The sequence below is a fragment of the Anolis sagrei genome, chromosome 1 (assembly GCF_037176765.1).
Source record: "Anolis sagrei isolate rAnoSag1 chromosome 1, rAnoSag1.mat, whole genome shotgun sequence".
Classification (NCBI taxonomy): domain Eukaryota; kingdom Metazoa; phylum Chordata; class Lepidosauria; order Squamata; family Dactyloidae; genus Anolis; species Anolis sagrei.
In genome coordinates this window covers 302,304,725-302,329,420 of record NC_090021.1, presented here as the reverse complement: position 1 = coordinate 302,329,420, position 24,696 = coordinate 302,304,725, and the positions used below count along the sequence as shown (strand labels likewise).

General features: G+C 37.5%; 1 protein-coding gene and 1 long non-coding RNA gene across 3 annotated transcripts in view; one reads left to right on the top strand and one right to left on the bottom strand.

The window, feature by feature from the left end:
* The window catches only part of SLC25A21 (solute carrier family 25 member 21), a 306,932-nt gene that overhangs the window by 215,881 nt on the left and 66,355 nt on the right, over positions 1-24,696 (top strand). For both annotated transcript variants that reach the window (XM_060759039.2, XM_060759046.2), the window contains exon 3: positions 1,322-1,405. In XM_060759039.2, coding sequence (XP_060615022.2) covers positions 1,322-1,405 — 84 coding nt within the window. The remainder of the gene's footprint in view (positions 1-1,321; positions 1,406-24,696) is intronic.
* LOC132764877 (uncharacterized) overlaps positions 1-24,696 on the bottom strand; it is a 90,309-nt gene that overhangs the window by 50,890 nt on the left and 14,723 nt on the right. The window contains exon 2 of the long non-coding RNA XR_009630385.2: positions 9,029-9,118. This is a non-coding gene — a long non-coding RNA (uncharacterized lncRNA). The remainder of the gene's footprint in view (positions 1-9,028; positions 9,119-24,696) is intronic.

Here is a 24,696-nt window from a genome sequence, read left to right as displayed (position 1 = left end):
CAAAAGCCATTTGCAAAGAAAGAAAATATGCTACAGTTTTTAACAAAGTGTGTTTTCTGTTTGTGAATTTCAAAATAATTTTCTCTTCACAATCTCTCTCTTCCACTTTGTTGCTTTGCATATCCCCCTTTCTCTCATATCTATATATTCTTTATTCCCATGTTTCTCCATGTCTTTCTTCTGCTACTTCTTCCATCTCCCTGTCTTGTGTCTTGTCCACTACCTCTTTCCTCTCCACTTCCCACCCCCCTCTTGTTCTACAACAGGCTTTGCCTCCCATACATTTTAATTGTCTTTCAGTTACATCCCACCTTTCTCTCACTATAGGTTTATGCTACCTCCATTTAGCCCACTCTTGCAAATGTTCAGTCCATTGGGTAGCATTGACTGTTGTCCTTCTTTGTTAATTTCTCCATCTTGTCTGAGGATCTCTGCGGGCAAGTCCTCCTCTATAAAGCAAGTGTGGACCATTTGTGGTCTTTCAGTTAATGGAACCCCACAGACTCTTCACCATTGGCTACACTTGGTAGGACAGATTCTAGAAATTTGAGATGAGAGAGCTAGAAAGTGTGGGAAGGAAAGTTTGACAGGTTCAGCCAGTGGATTCTTATGGCATAATTGTTCCACCAGAAACTCATTACTTCATCATACTAGAGATAGATATCCACTTAAAATCCAGTTTCTGCCTCCTGCAGAATTCTGGGGTTTGTAGTTTAGTGGGGTTGTTAAAGGCTTCTCCCTAAACTACAAACCCCAGAATTCTGCAGGAGGCAGAAGCTGGATTTTAAGTGGATTTTCTCTCTCTCGTGTGATGAGAATCTCAGAGGAGCACAGAAGAGATTTCTTAGTCCCCACCTGTACCATGTGAATAATAATTATTTCAAAATGCTTTGCAGTTTTAAAAAGTGCATTGTAAATATTAGAGATTTACATGAGAGAACATTCCAGACTATGGAATGACCAGCCAGAAGAGATTCCTCAGCTGAATATAATAAGCAAGTTTAGAACAACACTTTGAAACTAACACCTTTTGGAAGGCTTATCCAGATGATTTTTAAATTATTAATTTTAACATTTGTATTGAGTGTTTGTAATATCCATCACTTTTATATGCTATTTTAATGGTTTATGTGCCATTTTTGTTCTATATGCTCTTTTAACTGCACAATATATTTAATTTATTGTTGTTCTCTACGGTAAACTGTACGGAGATACAGGAAATAAGTAAATAACAAATAAATAAATAAATCCAAATAAATTTCCTCCCCTCCTCCTCTTGTTCCTTGTATGGCCTTTGACTTACTGTAAACTATCTTTGTAGGTTCCAGATTCAAAGAGGAAAAAACGATCCATCCAGTTACAAGAGCCTGAGGCATTGTTTTAGAACCATATTCCAGACAGAAGGGTAAGAATATATGCAACAATTATATTTTCATTTGGAGACCTTTTTAAAATAAATTGTATATTATCTTAATGATTTCATTTCAAGTTTGTATTCTACTTTTCCTTCTGAAAATAAACCCCCAAAAGGACAAAACGATCAAATTTGCATGCTTCCTGTACTCTGTAGGGGTTACAAGGGCTATAATTTTGCTGTATTTTTATCTGTTTCAGGATATGATAATGGGATCTACCATTATCTGGTTAACAGCTATGGGAATCTTAGTGATACGTGGAGCTAAGTTACATTTTTTGAGGGTAACATCATAAAGAGTTAGAAATCATAAGAGACCAGTGAAAGTGACCATCTTGGGGAAATTGAGATGGCTTACGTTATATAAGGCAAGACCTAAGGGTAAACAAAGACCTAAGGGCTGAATCAGCTGCATCGCCAAGGGCACTGGTTCTCAACCTGTGGGTCCCCAGATGTTTTGACCTTCAACTCCCAGAAATCCTAACAGCTGGTAAATTTACCTAACAGCTGGTAAATTGGCTGGGATTTCTGGGAGTTGTAGGCCAAAATACCTGGGGACCCACAGGTTGAAAAGCACTAAACTAGGGGAAGCCTGGTTGAAACTTAAGTTGTAGTCTTACAGGGTCTTTAGCTTCTCTACCAAAGAGTGTTGGTGCCTCACCAAACTAGAAGTCCAACAACAACACCAACAGCTTTATTTCTAGACCGCCCTCTCTCCCCGAAGGGACTCAAGGCAGTTTACACATACAAAAAGGCATGCATTGAATCCCTCAGGAGAGTACAAACATATCAAAATAATACAGAATAAAGCAACAGTAATAACGGGGAGCTTATGATGAACAGTGAGCTTATGACAATTCCATAGCATTGATCAATGGCAATTGATTAAAATGGTGTCAATCTGCATTAATTCTACAGTGAAGGTGCAGCCAAAGAAACAGCAAATGCTAATATTCTTGTGATTCGAATTCTTGATATGTACAGTCAAAAATATAAAATTGCTTTCAGTAGTTAATGAAAACATGCCAGTGAAATCCATTTTTGGGATTATTTCCCCCTAAGTTATGCAGCCCTCTACTGTCTGTCACTGTGTTTGAGAGAGTCACCCAGTCCTCATGGGCATCTTTTATTAGGTGTGGTCTCAAGTAGGTGGTAGGGCAGATTGAAGAAATGTTTCTGTCAAGGGAAGAGCTTGTTGAAAAATCCCAATATTATTGGTGTATATGACAACTTTAATGGTGATGGAAAAACCGTAATACATTCTTCATATCAATTAGTTGGCTAAGAGTATTTCTTAGCCAACCAAAGTATTCTTGGTGCATAAATGTTCACTTGCATGTTTAAGTTTTTATGTGATTGGGGTTGAAGTGTTTAGAATGCATCCTAATTAACTATGTAAAGGATCTTATTTTATTAACTGTTATTGAATGACAAGTTTTATGCCGTGCAGGTGTGTGATGTAATGCTGACACAATGGGAACACTGGTGGATGCAAAAGGCATAAAACCTTCTTCTGGAATTTTATTTCATGGAAGATAATGATAAAACTTAATTTAACTTAACATTACGTAAGAGACATGGGTTTTTTTTTTTAACACATTGATATATAGTCTGAAGATAAACAAAGGTAAATAAACCCTTTAAGAAAAAGTTCCTTAACCTCTTCCCTTGGGTTTTGTTGTTATGCAAATTCAAATAATTCCCAACTCATGGCAACCCGAAGAGAAGCCTATCACGGGTTTTTCTGGTGCTGAGAGTTTATGACTTACCCAAAGTCACCCAATGGGTTTCCATGGGAAAGTGGGGAATTGAACCTTGGTCTCGAGAATTGAAGCTCAGCTCCAAACCCCTACACCATTCTGATTACCAGAACATTATTTGAAAGTATTGGAAAAAGCAGCATGCTATCATAAGAGGCTTCTGATGACCTCATCACACTCACCTAAATCAAAGTTCTACAATGCTTCCACTTTGTCTTAGGGATGAAGCCGGAAGCTGGCCATCACACAACATGGTGTGATTTCCAGTGGAGACCCTGACCCCACCAGGATGGAAGCATCATTGGACACTTCCCCCACATCATGGGAGCCAGCATGGATCTTCTGGTGACCCTTCCCAAGTGTGATAGGGAAAGCATTGCTGAAAAGGAGCTGCACGGGGATGATAGATTCTCCCTGCTGATCCACTCTTTTTGCCACAAAGCCAGGCGAAGCAGGACACTTTGCCTGGCCTTTATGGTGAGGCCCTAAGACAGATATTAGAAAAGCTAATATTTTGCGTCATAGTTTTTAGAATCCCCCAACTATCATGGGTGCTTGCAATGCTGGCAAGGAAATTCTGGGACCTGTAGTTCAAAAAATAACTTTTCCAATCATTGCTAAGAGCTGTTTCATAATGGAACCAATTACTCAGAAAAATGCAAGTCTTCAAGCAGAGAGTAGGCAGCTATCTACTGCGAATGCTAAAACCTATGACTTTTTGAGTTGTTTCAAAAATTTAACCAACCACATTTTTCAGTATGCAAATTCAATGAATTGTGATTTGTTTAAATGCTATATGTAAGGCTTTTTAATAACCATAGTTATGAAACAGCCATGCATTTCCCATACGCATACAATATTCTTCTTACAACTGTGATTGTGTTCGTCTGAAAAAATGAGCTATTTTTCATCTTAGTGATAACAAGCAGCCTCTTAAAACAATATAAAAATAACTTGCTAAATCTTAGTATGGAATAAGAAGACAATAACCTTTTGAAAAGCATCTGCTCCTAGACTTTTCTCTGTCAACACTAAAGATTAGTGAATGCAACACTTGCTCTTTGAGCACAGCAGACCCTGGCTTTTCTGGTGAACGCTTTTTTGCTGTGAACCCTTTGGTGAGCTTAGCCACTTTTAAACAATATGGGAAAACTTTAGTATTGGTGTTGGGCTGAGTGAGAAGTGATTAGGAATCTGAGACTAAACCATTGGCAGACCGTAGTGTTGACAAGAAAAAAGCTTGAAGAATTTTGTTTTCTTTTCCAAATCTTGGTATTTAGGGAAAGCGTACAGCACTCTCGGCTTTCTTAAGTGGTTGGTATCTGAAAGTTGCTGTGAGAGAAATTATGTGGTTTACAGTACAAAAAAATGGTTCCTTTTTCAATAATCCAAAATTAAGGCTGCGGGGATTAAAGGAGCTTCTTTATACTGAGCTGTGCCACTGGCAGTTACTTCATTAGTATAATCATCCCTCCACAATTTCAGTTTTGATTTTGGTGGATTTGATTATTTACAGATTTAATTAAAAATGTCTGTCTCGAAATCTCTAGATCCTCCAATTCAATTCTATAGGTAGCATTCAGCAAAAGTTGACCGTAGAATTGTGCTCGAAGGCCTAGAAATTTCTAGACCGGTATTCTTTTGGATATTGTTTTGCTGTTTTTCACTTTCACACGGTTCCTGTTCTTCTAACCTTAAGGAATGTGGATGGCTGACTGTATTGTCAATTCTATGGACGGTCAGCTGCAATTCTAATGGTAACTTTTAACTATTTGCATTCAATGTTGAATTCACCAAGTGCTGCTGGCAACCTGAAGCAGCTTATTGAATACTTTTAAAAAATGGTCAAGATATGCTTGTTTAGAGGAGCTTTTAAATTTATAATTTCTGGATTAAGAATTATCTCAAGTGCAGTGTTGGTTAGATAATAGATACCCATTGTATTTTAGGACCACTGATGTGCATCCAAAGGGTTGCCTGCCTTTCGTTTTCTTTTTACTAATATGATTTTTCAACATGTCAGAATTTTGTGGGGGGGAAATCCACTGCTCCTCATCAAAACTATTGTGTGGACTTGCCTTTGTTTACTTAGATTAGACACACACAAAAGGAATATTTAAAAATACATCTAATCTTTTCCTTTTTGAGGTTTCTACATATTTTAAAGATGAACATTGCTGTTTCTGTACAGAATTACACTTTAAAACTGACTTATTATGCGTACAATGTTTTATTTGGCTGTCATTCCCCAAATACAAAATCTAATAAGCTATCATCAAACATTTAAGAGAAGCATCAAAACTTCTGCTTCTCAACAGTGTGGACTAAGGCCAGGAAATTCTGTCCACTGTAAACACATACAAGCATCCTGACCAAAACTCCATGGGATTTCCCTTTCCACCGCCACTGACAGATAACATTTCTGCAGTATTAGCCACCTTTTAGCTAAATAGCTCAGCAAAGACTTTACGACAAGTGAGTGCTAATTAACCAGACACTTAACATGCAAAAACATTACCCAGTTTTTCCATATACAGGGCATGAAAGGTCACAAGCTCTATATTAAGCAGACACATTCACAAGCTATATATTAAGCATACAAGCACCTGCTTTGTAGGCGAAAAGAAATTGAGATGAAGCTGTAGATAGAAATAAAAGTGTTTCAGTTGAACAAATAGTCACAATTTGGATTTAAGTAACAAGAAAGGAACACTGAAATGGACTTTGGCTCTTTAAGAGAGGTCTTCATGGAAGTGAAGGAAGCCCAGTAAAGAAGGTTCATTACTGTGTTGATCCCAGCAATAAATAGATTTGATTACTATTACATTCTGATAAAGACCTTGTCACCAGAAGAGAATGGTGACTCAAATTCCTCTGGCTCCTCTCCCTTAGCCAACAAAACAAAAGAATTTGTTTTGTTGCAGGTACGCAATCCAAGTAACCATTGTGTACATAGACTCAGTTAATGCAAGTTCAAATGGGGAAGGCCAATGCCAGAACAAAACTCAGAAGTTGTTGAGCTGGCTTCTCAGAAATGGCAGGGCAAGATAGAGCTCCTAGGAGCACATCAAATCTGAAGGGGAACAAGTTCGGACTTGCAGAATGGAACAAAGGGAGAGCAGAGATGCAAGAAATTTGATAATGCAGAAAACAAGAGCAACAAGTGTTTTTTGGGAGGGTGAAAGATGTAGCTCTGGGTAGAAGGAGGCCGAGATGCAAGCCTGACATGGATGTAAAAAGGAAGGAAATTCTGCAAAGCCAAATGATGGGAAATTTAGGAAGCATTCCTTCACACAACACAAACCTAAATAATAGAATTTGTGATCACAGGATGATCTGATGTTGTCAATTGAATGGGTTGAAAGGGGGGTTAGACAAATTCATGGAGGATAACACTTTTAATATCTACCAGTGAGTCATCATAGGCTCATTCAAAACCTGGCCACGATGGGGACCATCTGCTAGACTTAACAGGATGAACAATCCACTGGGTGTATCTCTGAATACCAGTTGTAGGCAGATGTTTGCAGAGATGTGACCAAAGAAAATAACTTTCAGCATCTTGGATCAGCCATGGAATTAGGATTTTTCAAATAGGAGATGTGGAGTATTTTTGATCCCCAGTTAGAATTCCAGGGCATTCAGAATTAAATGAAATTAATTGTTGTTAAGGTTAGGGTTGGACATTTTAAATTTGAATTCTAAAGTACCTACAGTGGTGAAAATTTTGATTTCTCGTGGAATGAAGTTCCACATACTGACAAACTTCACCAAAAAAAAAATGACATGAGACTTTTGACCACCCACCCCACCATAAATCATATAGGTTTGGAGAGTAAAAATACCCAAAGGCAATAGACTTCCTAAAAAATTTTGTGCAAGCTGGTTTAGTTGTAGTTTTTGAAAAAAGACCTGTGCATCACAAGTGGCTAAAATTAAGGAAATAGCCGGAAACTACAAAGGTGAAAATACCAGAGATTGTCTACATTGTAAGTCTATTTAGAATCATAGTTGGAATTAACCACAAGGACCATCCAGTCCAACCATCTGCTATACAGAAACACACAATCAATGCACTCCTGACACTTGCTCTCTGCTTAACCCCCCCCCCCAAAAAAAAAAGAATGCTCAATCACACCCCTGCATGGATTCTACACCAGAAAACGAAGAACCAAAATATCCTTTATCGAGTATGGAGATGAATATTCCTGCTTTCTTGACACTGAGGTTAGAGGTAAATTATTGTTTTGCAAAAAAAAAAATCCCTCTTAAGACTTAAGAATCAGTAAGATTAATCAGAGTAAGAACAGAGTAAAGATGGCTCCTTTTGTTCATTACAAGAATATCCTCATTATAAACATTAAAAAGAAGGCTAACAAGATATTTACTCCTGGAAATTTGAAATATAATTCAAGACCTTTCTGTAGGACCAAATAAAATTTTACATAGTGAAAGTTTCTAGCTTTGTAGTCCAGAAAAGTAACTTGATAAAACTGTGGTTTTGTCAGCTGTTAAATCTATCTCTGCAGATTTGTATAGGGCATGGTAAACTAGTGTGTGTTCCTGTACTCAGGGCTGAATTTCCTCTTATAGGCTTTTAATCTGTGCTGGGATCGAGTTTAGAATCCACAAACTTCTCTCCACTTTTTTTGAGGAGAAAACCTGATTTTTGGAGAAAACCAGATGTTCTCTTGGCCAGTCTTTGCCAACCTGGATGATGCTTGTGGAGCTAATCAGACTTGGTAATCAGGGAACCTGAACTGAATGTTGGCTATTGTTTTCTTCTCATATTGTATTTTGCCATGTATATAATTGAGAAGTATCTTGAAATAATGTAGTCATCAAGGCTTGATCAGAAGCCAGAAACATGCAGCGGCAGGGCTTTCCCCACTCCCTCCCCTTGCCATTCACTAGCATATAAATATAGTCTTGACAGTGCTTCCCATCTGACCCATCTCATAAAAGTGAAGCTGTGTACATAAATAAAATCTAAACTATCATTATTTTTGTGAAGATAAGAGATTTCAGCACTCAGTTAATTTTTTCCTCTTTAAAGTTGAAACAAACAGAAGAGAACATGATATTTATTTTCCTCAGCTTACATACATGTGAGTGGGTGAACTTTTAATTGTAAAGTTCCCATCTTCCATTGCCTTTAGCCATAATGATTAAGGAGGATGGGAGTTGGAGTCTGGGAACATTTGGATGTTAGCTACTTCTGCTGTAAATAGTGTTGTGAGATGCAGAGAGTTTTCATTTTCACGACTGCTTATTGTCTCCTTTCCTGAAGGACAGGGCAAATGGCACATTTGGTTAAATACAGCATGTGTTCCTAGGCCTAATAAAATATAAGACAGGAAGAAAATGTTCTGTGGCTCTCTCTCTCTCTCAACATAATTTTAATCATTTCATTTGTCTAATTTCATTAGCCATTGTTTCCAAAATAATTGTAAATGCTGCCAGATTTCCAAAATGAGGCACCGTTTTCCTTCCTTTAGCTGAGAAAGAGCTAAAAACCTATTCAGAGTAAATGAAGTCCGTACATATTTACAGGAAATATACTATTATTTTCACAATCTCTTGAGAGGAGAAAAGGAGACGGTCACCTGCATCTGTTCAGAACTAAAGGTCAATCAGTAGGATTAAGAGACCAGGGAGTTATATCAGACCTAGAAGCCCCACTTTTCTAGGTCGACAGTCATGTGCAAGGCAATTACAGCAGATGGAGTTTTGCTCCATTGTAAGATATTTTACAATGGGTTTTTTTGCAACACATACAGTGTTCTATGGCTCTACTTTGGACATGCCTCAAGTGCCGGTCTACTGTACAATCTTGCAGTCCGGCAGGAATTACCTGGTTGTTCCCTTCCTTGTACCATGATATCTGAGTCCTCAGGGAGCACAGTCTTGAACTCCATTTTGTATGTCAAGTGGAGACATCGTGCTGTAAAATATACATATCTGTGGTTAGTTCTTACACTCGTATGCTTAAACTGCAATGTTTATTTCTTGAGAAAAGGTATGAAATGCCCCATTCTTGTCCATTCAACATTTCCAGGTCTTCAGTGACTCAAGTGTCCATTTAAAGTTTACATTTTAAATATGTGTACACCTTTGTGCTAACATGTTGGCTAAAATCCTTTTGCCGTTGCACAGTAAAATAAATTGACTGAACCTAGAATTATCCTCTATTCTGGACTATCCATCAGGATTCCAGTTGAGGTACTATGTCCTTTTGTATCTATTTTGGGGAATAAATTATCATAAGCAGTGCTGATTTTGACTTTGAGTAATCTAGACATGCTTATTTTCACAAAAGTTTCCAAACACGGGTATTACCAGTTGTGGTATCAGTATTTTACATCTAGGGAAAGATTTCAAGTTACATAATGTTAGAGGAAGAAAGAATTTGATGAGGCCAGGAAGCAAGGATCTACATACACTCAAAGGATCTCCAGAATTTACTGGAGAATGGAGATCATTGAATGGCAACATTCAATAATTCAGAGACCAGAAAAGGAGTGGGGTTGTGAAGGGAACACATAGGAAAACACATCTATGGGACTTTTTCAGAGCAAAAGCAGTATCAACTGCCAGCATGGAAGAAATATAAATTAATGTGGTGGTAATGAGGCTTAGATATTTTACTACCATGTTTGCTACCATGCAGCACTGAGCATGGTGTCCTCTGCATATGTTGGACTCCAACGTTCATCATACTATTCTGTGTACCCAATTGCTATTCCAGCTAGGTAGGATTAGGGTCCAAGATACCCGGAGCTGTCCAGGTTGGAGAAAACTGACAGACAGAAAGCCAGAGAATGATAGAATTAATAAAATAAGACTGGGTATTCCTTTCTTATTTATTTTTTTAAATGATGAGGTTCTAACTTCATCCAAGTAGCAATTTTAAGTGGCAGGATTTCCTTGAAAGATTTGTTTATCTTTTAAATTAAAACTAATAGTTGCATTTAAACAGGTCTATGATCTCTTGATAGACAATGATGTGCATTACAAATTATGCAGTCAGAAATGAGCATCACTGTGTTCTGTGGAGCTTAATTCCTGGTAAGTCTGTCTTAGCTTGCAGACATGACTCATAAATGTAATAGTGAGTTTTCATTAGTAGCTTGTTTAATAATAATAATAATCATCATCATCATCATCATCTTTATTTATACTCGGCCACCATCTCCCTGATGGGGACTCGGGGCGGCTTACATGAGGCCAAGCCCAACAACACAAACAATAAATGAAATCAAAACACACCATAACATGATAAATTACATGAAACATAAAAATACAGCAAACAATATAAAATCATAACACAGTGATTGTGACAGTGACAGGGCCACATGTACGGAATAAAATACTAAAGCTAAAAACTAAAAACACTAAAAACACAAGATGAGATAGGGATGGAGCAGATTATTTGTAAAGGAGAAACTCTTCAGAAGTGAGGTCAAGAAGGGTCTTCATACAGGAGAGGAGGAGGTGTACTCTAAGGGCAAACATTGAGAGGTAGCAGCAATATCAGATTGTATGGTTAATCATCAAAAGTGCAACGGAAGAGCCAAGTTTTGAGATTCTGTTATTTGTTAGAGTTGTCTATGTTTTATGATGGAGATTTTAAACAAAATCTTTACTAATTTGAGAACAAATCACAACTTGTAATTATAGTAGGACCTCCACTTTCATGGCACAGAAGCCCCGTGGAAGTGGAAAAGGCACTTTTTAAAAAAAGGTATTAAAAAAAATTGTGATCCCACCGATCCATGAACATTTAGGTCATCTGGGGTTACTCTCTTTTATTTGTTTCTTATAATTATTATTTGTGTGACAACAGTTGACCATAGAGTTACCCTGGTGGACCTAGAGATTCCTAAAGAGAACATATTAATCAAATCTTCAAATAGTCAAATCTACAAAAGCTAAACCTACATATATGGAGATCCAAAAGCAATGGGTTTAAAGTAACACCATTATTTGCTACTTGTTTCTCTGGCCCCATCTATACTGCTATTATAATGCAGTTCAAACTGCAGTATATGGTCATATTATCCAATGCATTTAAGCTGCATTATATGAGTCTACACCGATCATACAATGCAGTTCAGTCTGCAATATAATGGCAGCGTAGATGGGACCGCTGCATCTCTCCTTCATGTTCTGTTTTTTAAGTGGTGAAAACAAAACTCTTACTTTTAACACTGGATGGATTTTTAGATAAACAAATTCACAGAACAGCCTGAGATTATGATTTTTGGACGGTGTATTTTGATATTGAATGTAATTTTAAATTTTTAAATATGTATTAATTTTAATTCAATGGATTTTAAGCTTAATGTTGCATAGGTTTAAGGCATTGAATATTTGCCATATGTAAGCTGCCTTGAGGCCCCCTTGGGTTAGAGAAAGGCGGAGTATAAATAGGGTAAACAATAAATAAATAAATAAATAAACACTTGATTTTTTAAAATGGTACTCTAGGGAGTTGGGACATTTTTAGAGTGTTTCTTGTATTTGTTTTGTTTTGTGAAAAAATAATGTTAAATGTAATGCACTGATAACATTGTAAATTATTGGCAATGCATTACTCTTGAAAAACTACAACCAGTGATTGTTTTCCCCGACCTGATATGCTCCAAAAATGTTAAGACAGTAATATCCATCTTCACCAGCCAACAAGGTATCTGAGATATGTAAGACACCAAGTTAAGGAAAAGCTGCTTCGCTGGATTCTTTACCAGGCTTGAATATTTATGGTGGAGTGGTGGAATAAACCTGTGACAAATGAACAATACGTTTCCAAAGTATGTGTCACAGGAGTTTTTGATGGGGTATATTCCAATGTCTTTCTTTTCCATTCTTAACATACTCTGGCCAGTACAAAAGCACAATCTCTGAAGTGGAAATATATTTTCTCAATAGAGAATTAAAATCTTCAAAGCAAGAGTCATCCCTTGAACTTTGTTCGTGTATTACAAGAAAACAGGAGCCACAAAACATAAAATTTAATTGAGACTTGCTAGAGTCAGGCTCCATCTAACCGAGTATTAAAGGTCACATTAGCTTTTCGTTAAGGAGAAGCAGATCAGACGCTTGGTGAAATTCCTATGGAACTTTCTAGTCCCGGCTGGTGATGTAATAACCGTTCTCAAGTGCCAGTGTGAATTGTTTGTTGAGTTGCTTCAAATGGGACTTTTACAACTAAATCTCTCCATATTTGATAGGGTTTAAGTTAAGAGTTGGTGAGCATTTTGACAGCCCCAGAGTCATCAGAGTATATCTGTTTATTAAAGACAGACAGCTTTATAGCCAACATAAACATAATCTAATGTTTATTGTGGTAAAAAATTGAAACTGAGGGTTAACCAAAAAATAAGGACCAAAGAAAATACTTTTAGCATGGTCAGATGCTATAAATAACAGTTTGAAGTTTTATTGTGCTTTTTGGCTTATTATTGGTTTAGAAATTTAACAGTAAATAATGATTAATTCCTTGAATGAGGCACAGCACTGTAATATATGCATTTTTTAATCTATTTTGTCCTTATGTATCATTTTAAAAAGAGATAGCATTGTATACTGGTTTGAGTGCAGAACTACAACTCTGGAGACGATCTGAATCACTTCTCATCCATGAAAATCCATTGGGTGATTTGGGGGCAAGTCACAATCTTCCGCCTCAGAGGAAGGCAAAGGGAAATTATTATTATTATTATTATTATTATTATTATTATTATTATTATTTACCAATAATAACCTATTATTATTATTATTAATAATAATAATAATAATAGGTTATTATTGGTAAATAATAATAATTATTATTATTATTATATCCTGTCACCATCTGCCCAAAAGAACTCAGGCAGCTTACAAGGCACTCCAGGGCGCACATATAACATACAACAGGTACAAATGGTACAAAAGTATAAAACAAGTCACATAAAATTATAACAACCCCTGTCAACACATGTAGCATAAAACGCCTCTGAAATCTTCCCAAGAAACCATGTGTTGGCTCAAGTGAGAAGTGATTTGAAGGCACAAAACAACAAACCATTTTAAAAAGCAGAATGGTGTCAAGTTCCTTATTATATTTTCAGGAGCTCCTAATTTAGCCAACAAATTTCATTATAGGTTTTTCTGAAATATTCTGATGCCTGTTAAAGTGAATCTTGGGATAAAGAATTTTAAAGCCACAAAACCAGGAAAGAGTTGCCTTCACTATGTTCCTGCCTAAACATATCTTTACTCTTCAGCCTTCAAATGTCTGAGACCTGCTTGAAGCATTAGCAATTCTGCAAAGTGCTGATTGCCCCTCTCCTCATGATGTCACCAAGGAAATTCAACAAGACAGTTTTGTATGTTTAGAGTGTTTCTTTTGAACCATGTGTGGTATAATAGCTACAATGGCTGCAAAGATAGCTGCCAAAAAGTTATTTAAAAGAGATATTTACATGTTCAATTCTAGCAACTTTACTCCTGTTTGTGAGAAGTTTGTTGTATATTGCAAGAAGGTTTTTTCTTTGCTCCTCTTTGTGGAAGCTGAAGATACTTTTTTCCCTCTTCAGCTTCAGTTTCTAATTTATTTATTGTGTCAGAAGCAAAATGAGAATACTGTTATAATGTATAAAAAACCACAAAGGAAGTTTAAAACTTGGTATTATACTAAATGTCCTTTGACCAGAAGCTGGCCACTTCCAGTGCTTCTGGTGTCGCTGTAAGAAGGTCCTCTGTTGTGCATGTGGCAGGGCTCAGACTGCATTGCAGTAGGTGGTCTGTGGTTTGGTCTTCTCCACACTCGCATGTTGTGGATTCCACTTCAGTCAGAAGGTACTGTGGTTTTAACTTGAATACACATGATCATCCCTTGCAGCTGCTCCCAACTCTTCACGTGAAGTCCTACTCCCATCCCTCCATCTTCTGTCAAGACCTAGATCCCCCCAAGACTCAGTTGTATTCCCTGATTGCCAGTCTTCACTTCCAGAGAATCCCATGAATGTATCACTAGATGTTGGCTCTGCACAAATAGCTTGCACTTCCTTTACCTTAGTCCAATTCACAGTATCATCCCCGTTTTCCCCACTCTGTGACCCATCATCCCCAGAGAAACCCTCAAATGATTCCTCATCTGTAGGTGCCATATGTATATCCCGGATCCTCTTCCTTTGTCGCTCCTCATCCGATTCCTCTCCCAAGTAACTCTCTTTCTTCCTCTATTCCCATCCATTGTGTCTCCCTCCTCTCCTTCGCTCATTGACCCTTCATCCCCAGAGAACCCCTCAAATGAGTCCTCATCTGGAGGTGCCATAAGTATATCCCAAATCCTTTTCCTCTGTTGTTCCTCATTAGATTCTGGCTCACAAGTAACCCTTTTTCCCCTTCTGGCACCCATACTACTGCTTGCAACATTATTTACAGGCTCTACTACAACAAGGGGTGAATAGAAATCTATAGTGATAAGCAGCAGCAAGCAATTACAGACACGTGGCTGTCATGATTACAGTTATATATCAACATTTTCAAAATTACAGTGGAGTAACTCTTTCAAGCCACGATTCACACATTAATGTTGTTTGACTTAAGGTTCTATTTTTAGATAATGGGAAGAGTAGAAAATGATTGGGCCTGTATGACTCTGAATCCCCTTTAGTTGTTTTCTGTAGCTAAATGAAACAATGATCCGGTGCTGTTTTTTCCTACATATGTTACTAATTTGGTTCATCGTTTCTCACCATATACACCTCAGCGTCAATTTTTTAATGGTGCCTCTTGCCTGCTGAGAATAGACTCTTAAGTTACAAAGTACACACATTACCATTCTGTATTATTTTGGTATCTTTCTCTTGTGTAAAAACTACATTCTCTCCCAGATGTTTCCTCTCTTTAACTCAAATGATTGCAAGTTGAAATGTGGGCTTTTAGTTTACTCTTGCTATTAAATTATTAAAATGTATATGCCTATGGAGGTACTGTATTTTTATAAGTAACTAAAATGGTAACGCTGGATATTTTTACTATCTATGTGCCATTCATTGGGGAAATACCCTTCAGGACAATTTGCAAGTCAAATTCTAAAGCAATCAAAATACAGTTAACTCAAACAGCAACTTGAAACACTCAATTACTGCAGTAAACACATTGCGTAAAAGAAGACTCTCCAGTTTATTTTATTTTGTTTTCCCATCAGTCTCCTCAAAGCATTACAAAGAATATAAAATTGCAACTATTACAAAGTTAGGAACATATAAGCTTCTGTGGAATGGATACTTTGGGCCATCTAGCTCAGGGTTAAATTCAGTGCTACATAATTCAGCAGAATCACCTCCTTTGCTATTTATTTATAAGCAAACTTACAGGCCCTGGTCTGGATTGGGTTCACCATGTTCGAATTAGCTATCTTTACATGCCTTGTCATACTTACGAATTGCTGACTTGTGTATTACTTTATAGTTTAGTCATGCCTTATATTTATGGTAACTCCCTTGATTTACTACTTTTTCTCTCTTCCTGCATAACTGTAACCTACAGCTGTTTTTCCTCTCCTCTGTTTCTCCACCAATAGACCATGCATTTGATTTTGACCAGGTTTGCAAGTAAAGCTGCTTTTAAATGTCCTAGAAAAAAAGATTGAGCATATTTATTTTTCCTTGCTACAAGCTAGCAACTAGAACTTGTGGATGGGCAAGCAAATATCGGATTGGATTTTGTTCAGTTTCTGTCTTGCCAGTTTGATAACTCTGCTTGCAAGATCCACAACTAGTCCTTAAATTCCCCAACATACCATATGCAAGTGTGGTGGGGTGAAACTAAGCTTACTTCAGATGTTTCCTCTCCTAAAGGAAGGAGCTTCCACCACACTCTGAGACAGAGAGTTCCACTGTTGGTCAGGAAGTTCTTCCTAATGTTCAGGTGGAATCTCCTTTCCTTAATTTGAACCCATTGCTCCAAGTCCTAGTTTCAAGGAGAGCAGAAAACAAGTAAGCTCCCTCTTCCTTATGACACCCGTTCACATATTTATACAAGGCTATCATTTCTTTCAACCTTCTCACCTGCAGGTTAAACATACCCAGTTCTTTAAAATGCTCCTTGTAGGGCATGGTGTCCAGACCTTTGATCATTTTAGTCAGCCTCCTCTGGACACCTTCCAGCTTGTCAATATCCCTTTTGAACTGTGGTGCCCAGAATTGGACACAGCATTCCAGGTGAGGTCTAACCAAAACGGAATACAAAGGCAGCATGACTTCCCTCAATCTAGACACTATACTCCTTTTAATGCACCCCAAAATCTCATTGGCTTTTTCAGTTGTTGGCTCATGTTCAACTTGTTCATGAAGACTCCAAGATCTTTCTCACATGGACTGTTGTTGAGCCAGGCTTTGTGTGTGTGTGTGTCAGGAGCAACTTGAGAAACTGCAAGTCGCTTCAGGTGTGAGAAAATTGGCCATCTTCAAGGATGTTGCCCAGGGAACACCTAGATGTTTTACCATCCTTTGTGAGGCTTCTCTCATGTCCCAGCATGAGACAGATGGGAGCTCTCCCCGCTCTCTCCGGATTCGCACCTCTGACCTTTCAGTCAGCAGTCCTACCGGCACAAAAGTTTAACCCATTGCACCATCGGGGATCAACCATCTTGTATCTTTGCAATTCATTTTTTTTCTGCCTAAGTGTAATATCTTACATTTGACCTTGTTGAAATTCATTTTGTTAGTTTTGTCCCAGCTCTCTAATTTGTTAAGGTCACATTGAATTCTGATCCTATCCCCTGGAGTATTAGCTATCCCTCCTAATTAGGTGTCATCTGCAAACTTGTTGAGCATGCCCTCTAAACCATCATCCAAGTTATTAATAACAATATTGATCTCGGAATTGAGAATGAGATCAATGAATAATTTTAAGTAATGGGAGACACTAATTCAGTAAGAGCTGAAGGAAAGCTATTCTTTGCCAGTATTTTATTGCCTATAGTGAGCAACATGATCACAAAGCTGATAATGCACCAGAAACACCTCTTAAACATGACCCCCTGAAAAGAATATAAGATCTGCAAGAACATTGCTATTTATCCGTATTTATCCTCTTTTTTTACATTGGTCTTGCTGTGTTTCTCTGGATATTTTTTGCAGATTTTACACTTTAATTTAAAAGGATAAATATGTTGTCTGCCTCTTGGGGTTATAAAGGCAGAGCACATTTCTTGTTGAAGCCAAGGCTGTGCGATCTGTGAAAACCTCAAATCATATGTCTTGGAGAGATCCAGTGCCCAGTTGCATTTCAAGGAAGTGATAACTCTGACACCCAACAATGATGTCATTCACTCAACTGTTAGCAAGTTGGCCAAGGAAACAGAACAAAACATTACTCCCAGACAAACTGGTCCAGTGTTCATATTTCCTCACCTTTGTAAATTTAGTTGAAACAAAAAATAAATAATGCGCCCCGGAATCCATTTCAAATGTGGTAATGCTGTTGCTTTTAAAAATGAACAACCATGTATTTTCCATAATTTGTGGTTCTTATTGCTGTTAATAATTAACTTCTCCCATAAAAGAAAACTTCCATTGTGTCAAGAAGAAAAAACTCACTGAACATAATACGTGTCTCATAAATCACTTTTATGTCCTTAAAACAGCTGACTTTACATTTTTATTACATTATTTGAAAAAGTATCATTTCATCTGGAAAGAATCAGTGTAAAATGTGATTGTCAACACAGCTAAAACGGTTTTCTGAAGAAAATGGCTGCTTGCAAAGCTAAGGACTATAATTATGACAGGATTTTCTTCACAGACATTAGTTACAAGAACCAGGAGATTTAGATGGGGATGTGCACAGGAAATACCTGGCAAACAATGTAAAATGTTCTCTGAATGCAAAGCCGAGCTGTTCCTTTTAGGCTTCAGAAAGCAAATATGTCATGATGAGCAACAATTGAAGCATTTGATAGTGAGATGACTTCTCCTGAAGTTGTGAAAGGTTGTTTGGCAATCTTTTATGTTGTTCAAATAATACCACATGTATGTGCTTGTTGGGGAAAACTATTTTGTATCAAATATAATCACTTTTTTCTTTATACTTGAGAGGCAAAGTCATGGGGAGGGTGTTCTTGTCTTGGCTTTTTACTTGAAGTGCATTCATTGCCTGCCATTAAGTCCATTACGTCACCTTGCTCTATTTCCATTTCCATTTCTATTTTGCAGACAAGTACTGGGATTATTGCTGCATCTGTTAATCTTTCATCTTTTGCAAAATTCTCAAAATGATGTTTCTGTTTGCAATTTTCTTCATATTAAATGACAGTGCATTTGGACATCTCTGGTATCTCGTCTTTCTTAGGTGAACTAGATCATTGAAAATCAGCATGGTTGATCACTAGAGACCTATTAATCTAAATGCAAAGGCTGATGACATTTTCTCTGTCCAAATATGGATCCAATTAGTCAGAAATCCTGGATAATCAGGAAGGTTTTCCACAGGATAGATTTTGAACACATGAAAATAAAATGGAATATTCCTGTAATGCATGTTTTGTTTCATTTTGTGTTTGACTCAAGAGTGTTGATATGGAAAATATATATAGATGCAGGTATATAAGAAATATGCATTTTTTAAAAAATAAAAAGATGAAACAAATTTTCATTATTCAAACAATATGATTAATTAGATATATATTTATCATGTCAGAATACAGTTATAATGTATTTAAAAACACAAAGTTAAAAACTTTGTATTATGGTAGATGTCCTTTGATCAGAGTACCTCTGGTGTTGCTATAAGAAGGTCCTCCATTGTGCATTTGGCAGGGCTCAGGTTGCATTGTAGTAGGTGGTCTGTGGCTTGCTCTTCCCCGCTTTCACATGTTGTGGACTCCACTTTGTAGCCCCATTTCTTAAAGTTATCTCTGCTTCTCGTGGTGCCAGAGCGCAGCCTCTTCAACATTAATTAGATGGGGATACTGTTGTTGCTTTATAATGATCTATTTGCTGCATGTGTCTGTGGTGTGAGATGATCTAGTTTTAAAGGCCTTGGACTGTGAAATTCCTTCTTACAAAGATTTTTCATACTAGCCTTTCTTCCTCCTCATCCTCTATCTAGCTACTCGTGTTTTCACCAGAATCAGCATTGGGAGGAAGATGAAAGAGCCCTGAGGAAAAAGAACTGTTGGAATACTGCAGCATGTCTGCAGTAAACAATGCAATAAACCTTGCACTGGGAAATTCCATTCTAAGCCTTCCTGTTATTACAGTTGTATGTGTCTACATACATTAGACAAGGTGAACAGCAGCTGCTTCCAAAGTTTCTTACTAAGCATACATAAATAGCAAAATAGTGAAAAGCAGAGAGAAAATCAGCATTCCTCATCAGCTACCCATTCCCGTAGCATATTCAATAGCATCTTTCTGTAAGTATGGGTCAAAGAGAAGAGGAAACTGATAAAAGAAAAGGTCATTTCTTTATGCATTTTGAAAAAAGCCTTGAAATGGTGTCTAGAAGTTAAAGAATAGTTTTGGGTTTGTTTGTTTTTTTGCATTGTGCTCCTGACCAAGTTGTTTCATTTCACATGTGCATATAGCTTTGAGTTCTGAGGAAACAATGCTGAAACGTTGTTGAATCTATCCTGTGGCAGTGTAGAAGGATTTGTTTTTCATCTCCATTGCATTTTGACACTGCCATCCATAAGAGTTTTTTTCAGTGAAGAGCTGCCTCTCATAATCTGGTTTAGGGAATAGGTGGTGTACTTTTGGAAGCATGGGCAATTTAATGCATTTGTAAAATGTTTTGAAAAAAATTCCTCCCAGACTTTATGATTTAGACTCAATATTTACTAGTGAACTGGACCTGTTACCAAGTACATGGATTTTGGAGTCCTTGTTAGCATTATGGTCAAATGTTAACAGCTGTCCAGTTGTGTGAACTCATTGGATACTTTTGGCCTTTGCTTTAGCATTTAGAACTGAGGCCCCTTCCACACAGCTGAATAAAATTCCACATTATCTGCTTTGAACTGGAATATATGGCAGTGTGGACTCAGATAATCCAGTTCAAAGCAAATATTGTGGAATTTTCTGCCTTGATATTCTGGGATATAGGACTGTGTGGAAGGGCCCTGAGAAAAGATATGGGAATTGACTGAAGGCACAGATTTTCCTCTGTTGCTAACCTGCATGTGAAGTTCTCAGAGCTGTTAGGGAGATTGCTTGCACACTTTCATTTTCATTATTTCTTTGTCAAGCTTCCCTATGGGCCTGTTTGCAGTGTGGGAGCAGTGTGTTGTAGATAAGACTTTTGTGCTGTTCATTCTGAACAAGCCAAAAACATCTAGTGTCAGTGCTGACCCTTATAGTACGTAATAGCTTTACTGTGCAACAAGATGCTGGTTGGATCCATCCAGGAGATAGATCCTTCTGGGTGGACACTGCAGAGGAAACTCTCTTTTCAGTTTCCTTCTATAATTTAAAAAGGCCTTCACCAGCCAAATGGTTCTGTCTATCCCAAGCTTTCTTTGCTTGATTTAGACATGATTGATGAGATTAGGTGGTATTTTATTAGCCATTTTATTCCGTGTTCATTTTGAATCTCTCCTCCTCTCAACTTTGAGCAAGTGGTTTTAGCATTGTTCCAGATCCATTTGGTGGGAAATGGGGCCTCTTTCCCTTAATTGTGGGGATCCATGTAATTCATTTTTAGATGAAGACTTTGGGACTATCAGTCTGTCTTGGCACTCCACTGTTTCCCTTAATAAGTGAACTCGGGTGAAGACATTCATCATGTGACAGATAGATTATCTAATGCATGAAGCTATTGTCCTTGGTTGTGGCAAGGCTTTAATGCTGTTACCAATAACACTGTGGCCATTTTATCTCCAGCATAGTGCTTCCCTTTCTTTTATGTTTTCTTTTTTCTCTACATCTCTTGATCATTGTGTCCACAACTGCTATAACAGAAATTTTCAAAATACTGTCTATTCATGTTGCCTGAGTGATTTTCAGTCCTCTATAATATACTGGTTCCCCTCGCACTTTGGAGGTTTTTATTATGCTTGTTTTAAATAGTAAATAACTCTATATAAATCAGGGGGTTTTGCTGCTGATTTTATTCTGTGTAATTTTAATCTTACACTACATTATTATTGTTTTATAGTGATTTTATATCTTTAGGGTTTTGCAATGTGCTTGTAAACCATCCAGAGAATATTACGGGGGCTGCCTGAAATAATAAATAAGTAGATTTGTTAGGGTTGGCTACTGCAGTGTGTAGCTTTCTGAAGAAAAGTATGTATTTCTTTATTAAGCTGTGCTGTTTCCATGGTACATTAGAACTTGTTTGGGATGTCTAACAAATATGAGTTCGGTTTCTGTATGGGAAGAGGAGATTCTGTATGTTGGTTGTACCTGCCTGATGTGAGACTATGACTGACATATTAGAGGGGAAATGTTGACGAAATTAAATATTCCCTAGTAGTGTATTATATTGGCAGGACAAAACATTGGTAGCATGCTGTGGAAATCCCAAGGCTCGAGACCACATATCAGCATATCATTCCTTCTGAGTCGGTGGGAATATTACGAGCAAATGCTTTCAGGATTGCAGCACTTAACTGTAATTGGTATTTTCCTGAAACATGATTTAATCCTTACTATTCGCACAGGATAGTGCCTGCTGCTGACAGGAAGAATTAGGATTTGTCTTGAGAGCAAATAGAGAAAAAGAGAAAGATGAAAGCAACATTTTCCAGCTACTTCTTCCATTTTCTACTTTTTTCTCAATTTTATACATTTTAACACAAAACAGAGCATTATATGACTACATTTTTGCATGCAGTCATATTGGAGAAAAGACAAGAACAGGCTTTGTTAAGGTTGGTATAAACAGTGGTACTCAGCATGCAAGGATCCATTCCTGTTGTTATTTTTTCAAAGTTACACCGAAAGCCAAGGATGCCATCAAGCCCCTAAACGGGTGCCTGTCATCAATGATGGACTAGTTGAGGGCAAATAAGTTGAAGGTAAATCCATACAAAACAGAGATACTCCTGGTCAGCCAGAAGGCAGATCAGGGTGTGGGATTACAGCCTGTGCTGGATGGAGTCACACTCCCCCTGAAGACACAAGTTCACAGTGTAAGGGTGATCCCAGGAATCATCGCTGACCCTGGAACCCCAGGTGTCGGCAATGACCAGGAGCACTTTTGCACAACTAAAACTTTGGTGCCAGCTGCACCCATGCCTTGAGATGCCAGATCTGGCCATGGTAGTCCATGCTTTGGTTACTTCCTGTTTGGATTACTAAAACGCTCTCTACGTGGAGCTGCCTTTGAAGATAGCTTGGAAGCTGCAACTAGTTCAAAGATCAGCAACCAGGTTCTCCATGGGCGCTCCACTCCTCTGGAACTACCTCCCAAAAGAACTAAAGACTGCACTCCTCACCTTCAAAAAGTTGCTAAAAGCCCACCTATGCACTCTGCCATATGGAGAAGAGGAAGTCTAACATGTCTCGACACACCCTCCCTAGATTTGTTAAATCTTGTCTCGATAGTGGAATTAATATTAGCCTGTTGGTTGTCGGAAATCATTCCATTGCTCTATAAGGTTTTAGCTGTTAGTTTTAGATGTTTTGCCCTGACATATATTATGTCTGTTGAGGCTATGTTAATTTTTATAATGGATATATTTTGTTTGTCATTCGGTTTAAAATTAGGCTGCGTATATTTGGTTTTGATGTAATTTATTTATATGTCTTCTCTTTGTTGACATTGAATGTTTGCTATATATGTTGGAAATCATCCTGAGTCCCTTTGGGGAGAGAGGATTAGCTACAAATAAAGTATTATTATTATTATTATTATTATTATTATTATTATATGATATTGCAATTATATTATTTCTCACAAAGATATTAGCAGCAGACCACTGCACTTGTCACCTTCCAAAATGGCCACTGTTACATATAGTAGCCAATTAAAACTATTTAAAAATGTCTTTATCCCACCAACTTACAGGATGAGGAAATGGCAAGAAAGCACCTCACGCACTATTTGTTGTATATGATAGTGTAGTGTAAATTACACAAATATAAATCATTCATTTTCAGGTGCATGATAAAGGCATTCCTGATGTAGGAAATGTTTTTCACTCTGTTCTCTTGCAGTAGCATGTGGTTTGAACTGAATGTTTTAATTAGAGTTGGGAAAGAAATGGATTATTTTAAAGGATCAGCTAGAACTCTTGAAATTTGGACTACTGTTCCTAGAAATTCACAGTCAGCATGAACATTTTTGCAAGCTCTGGAACTGTGAGCGAATTCATCTTTCCCTCATTAATATGCAAACTGGAAGACGATTATAGTTTCTCAATGCAGACTTCTGAACAAAAATGAATGTAAAAAGATCTGGAATAGAGAAAATGTGTTCACACAAAACGTTGCACAAGAAATGCATGCAAAAAAGTGCATGTCAGTACACATGTGCAAAATTATTTACTAGAATTACTAGAAGACATACACAAATATATACACATTTTCTTAGGGGGGTTCTACCAGAATATTGTACAAATTGCATAGAAAGAAGACAGAACTATGTTTTGTTTTGGCAGCAAATACTATTCTGTTCCATCAGATTGATGTCTTATATGACACTTTATATAGCACTTTTAATTTTAATTGTAATTGCTGAATTTCTTTTTATGGTTTTACGCCTGCTCTATTCTATTAAGGTTTTGAAAATTGTGTCTTTCCCTCTGATATGATTTATAAATGCATTTATTAAATTAAAGTAATTGATTGGTTAGGGATGTGGTTATACATTTTCCCTGTTTCCCACAAGTTCTCATGAGACAATGTTTTTAACCTTTTCTCTCTCTGTAGCGGGGGAGAACAGTTGCCTGTTGATAGTAGTTGGTTTGTAGTGTTGCTCCTCTATTGAAGGCTAGTGTACAGCTTGGTCTCCGGTGATCCATGAAGTCTTGGGAAGTCAAAGCACCACCTGACAGGCTCAGGCCATCAGCCTCCCTTGACAGAAGCTCTTTGTTTGGAACTGTTGGCAATTTCCACCTTAAGATAAGAGCCAACGTTCTCAGGTAATGTCCTCGATCACACTTGATGACAGACTCGCATGCAAGTTTTTTCAGGTGTTCTGTTTGTTCAGCAATCCTTCAATGCCAAACCTTTCTCAATAGTGAGCAGGTCCCATCAGTAATGGACATCAGCCATTAAGCTGGTAATATTTGTCATATATCAGATTACGGCTTTGTTATTCCAGTGTGGTGAATGCCTGCAATGCTTTGAAAAAGATAGAGTGCAATATATTTAGCAGTATTGCAGAGCTGCTGCTGCTTCTGCTGCTTTAGAACTAAATGACATTAGCAGAGAGAACTACAAAGACAAAAGCAAATTTTGATTCAATGTGCCCTCTGTTGTTACCCATTCACTTTTATATATCTATTGTATGTAAACTTTAGGTTGATTTAAAAGGAAACAAACAGTACCGTAACCTGGAAGGATGCAGTTAAATTCATAC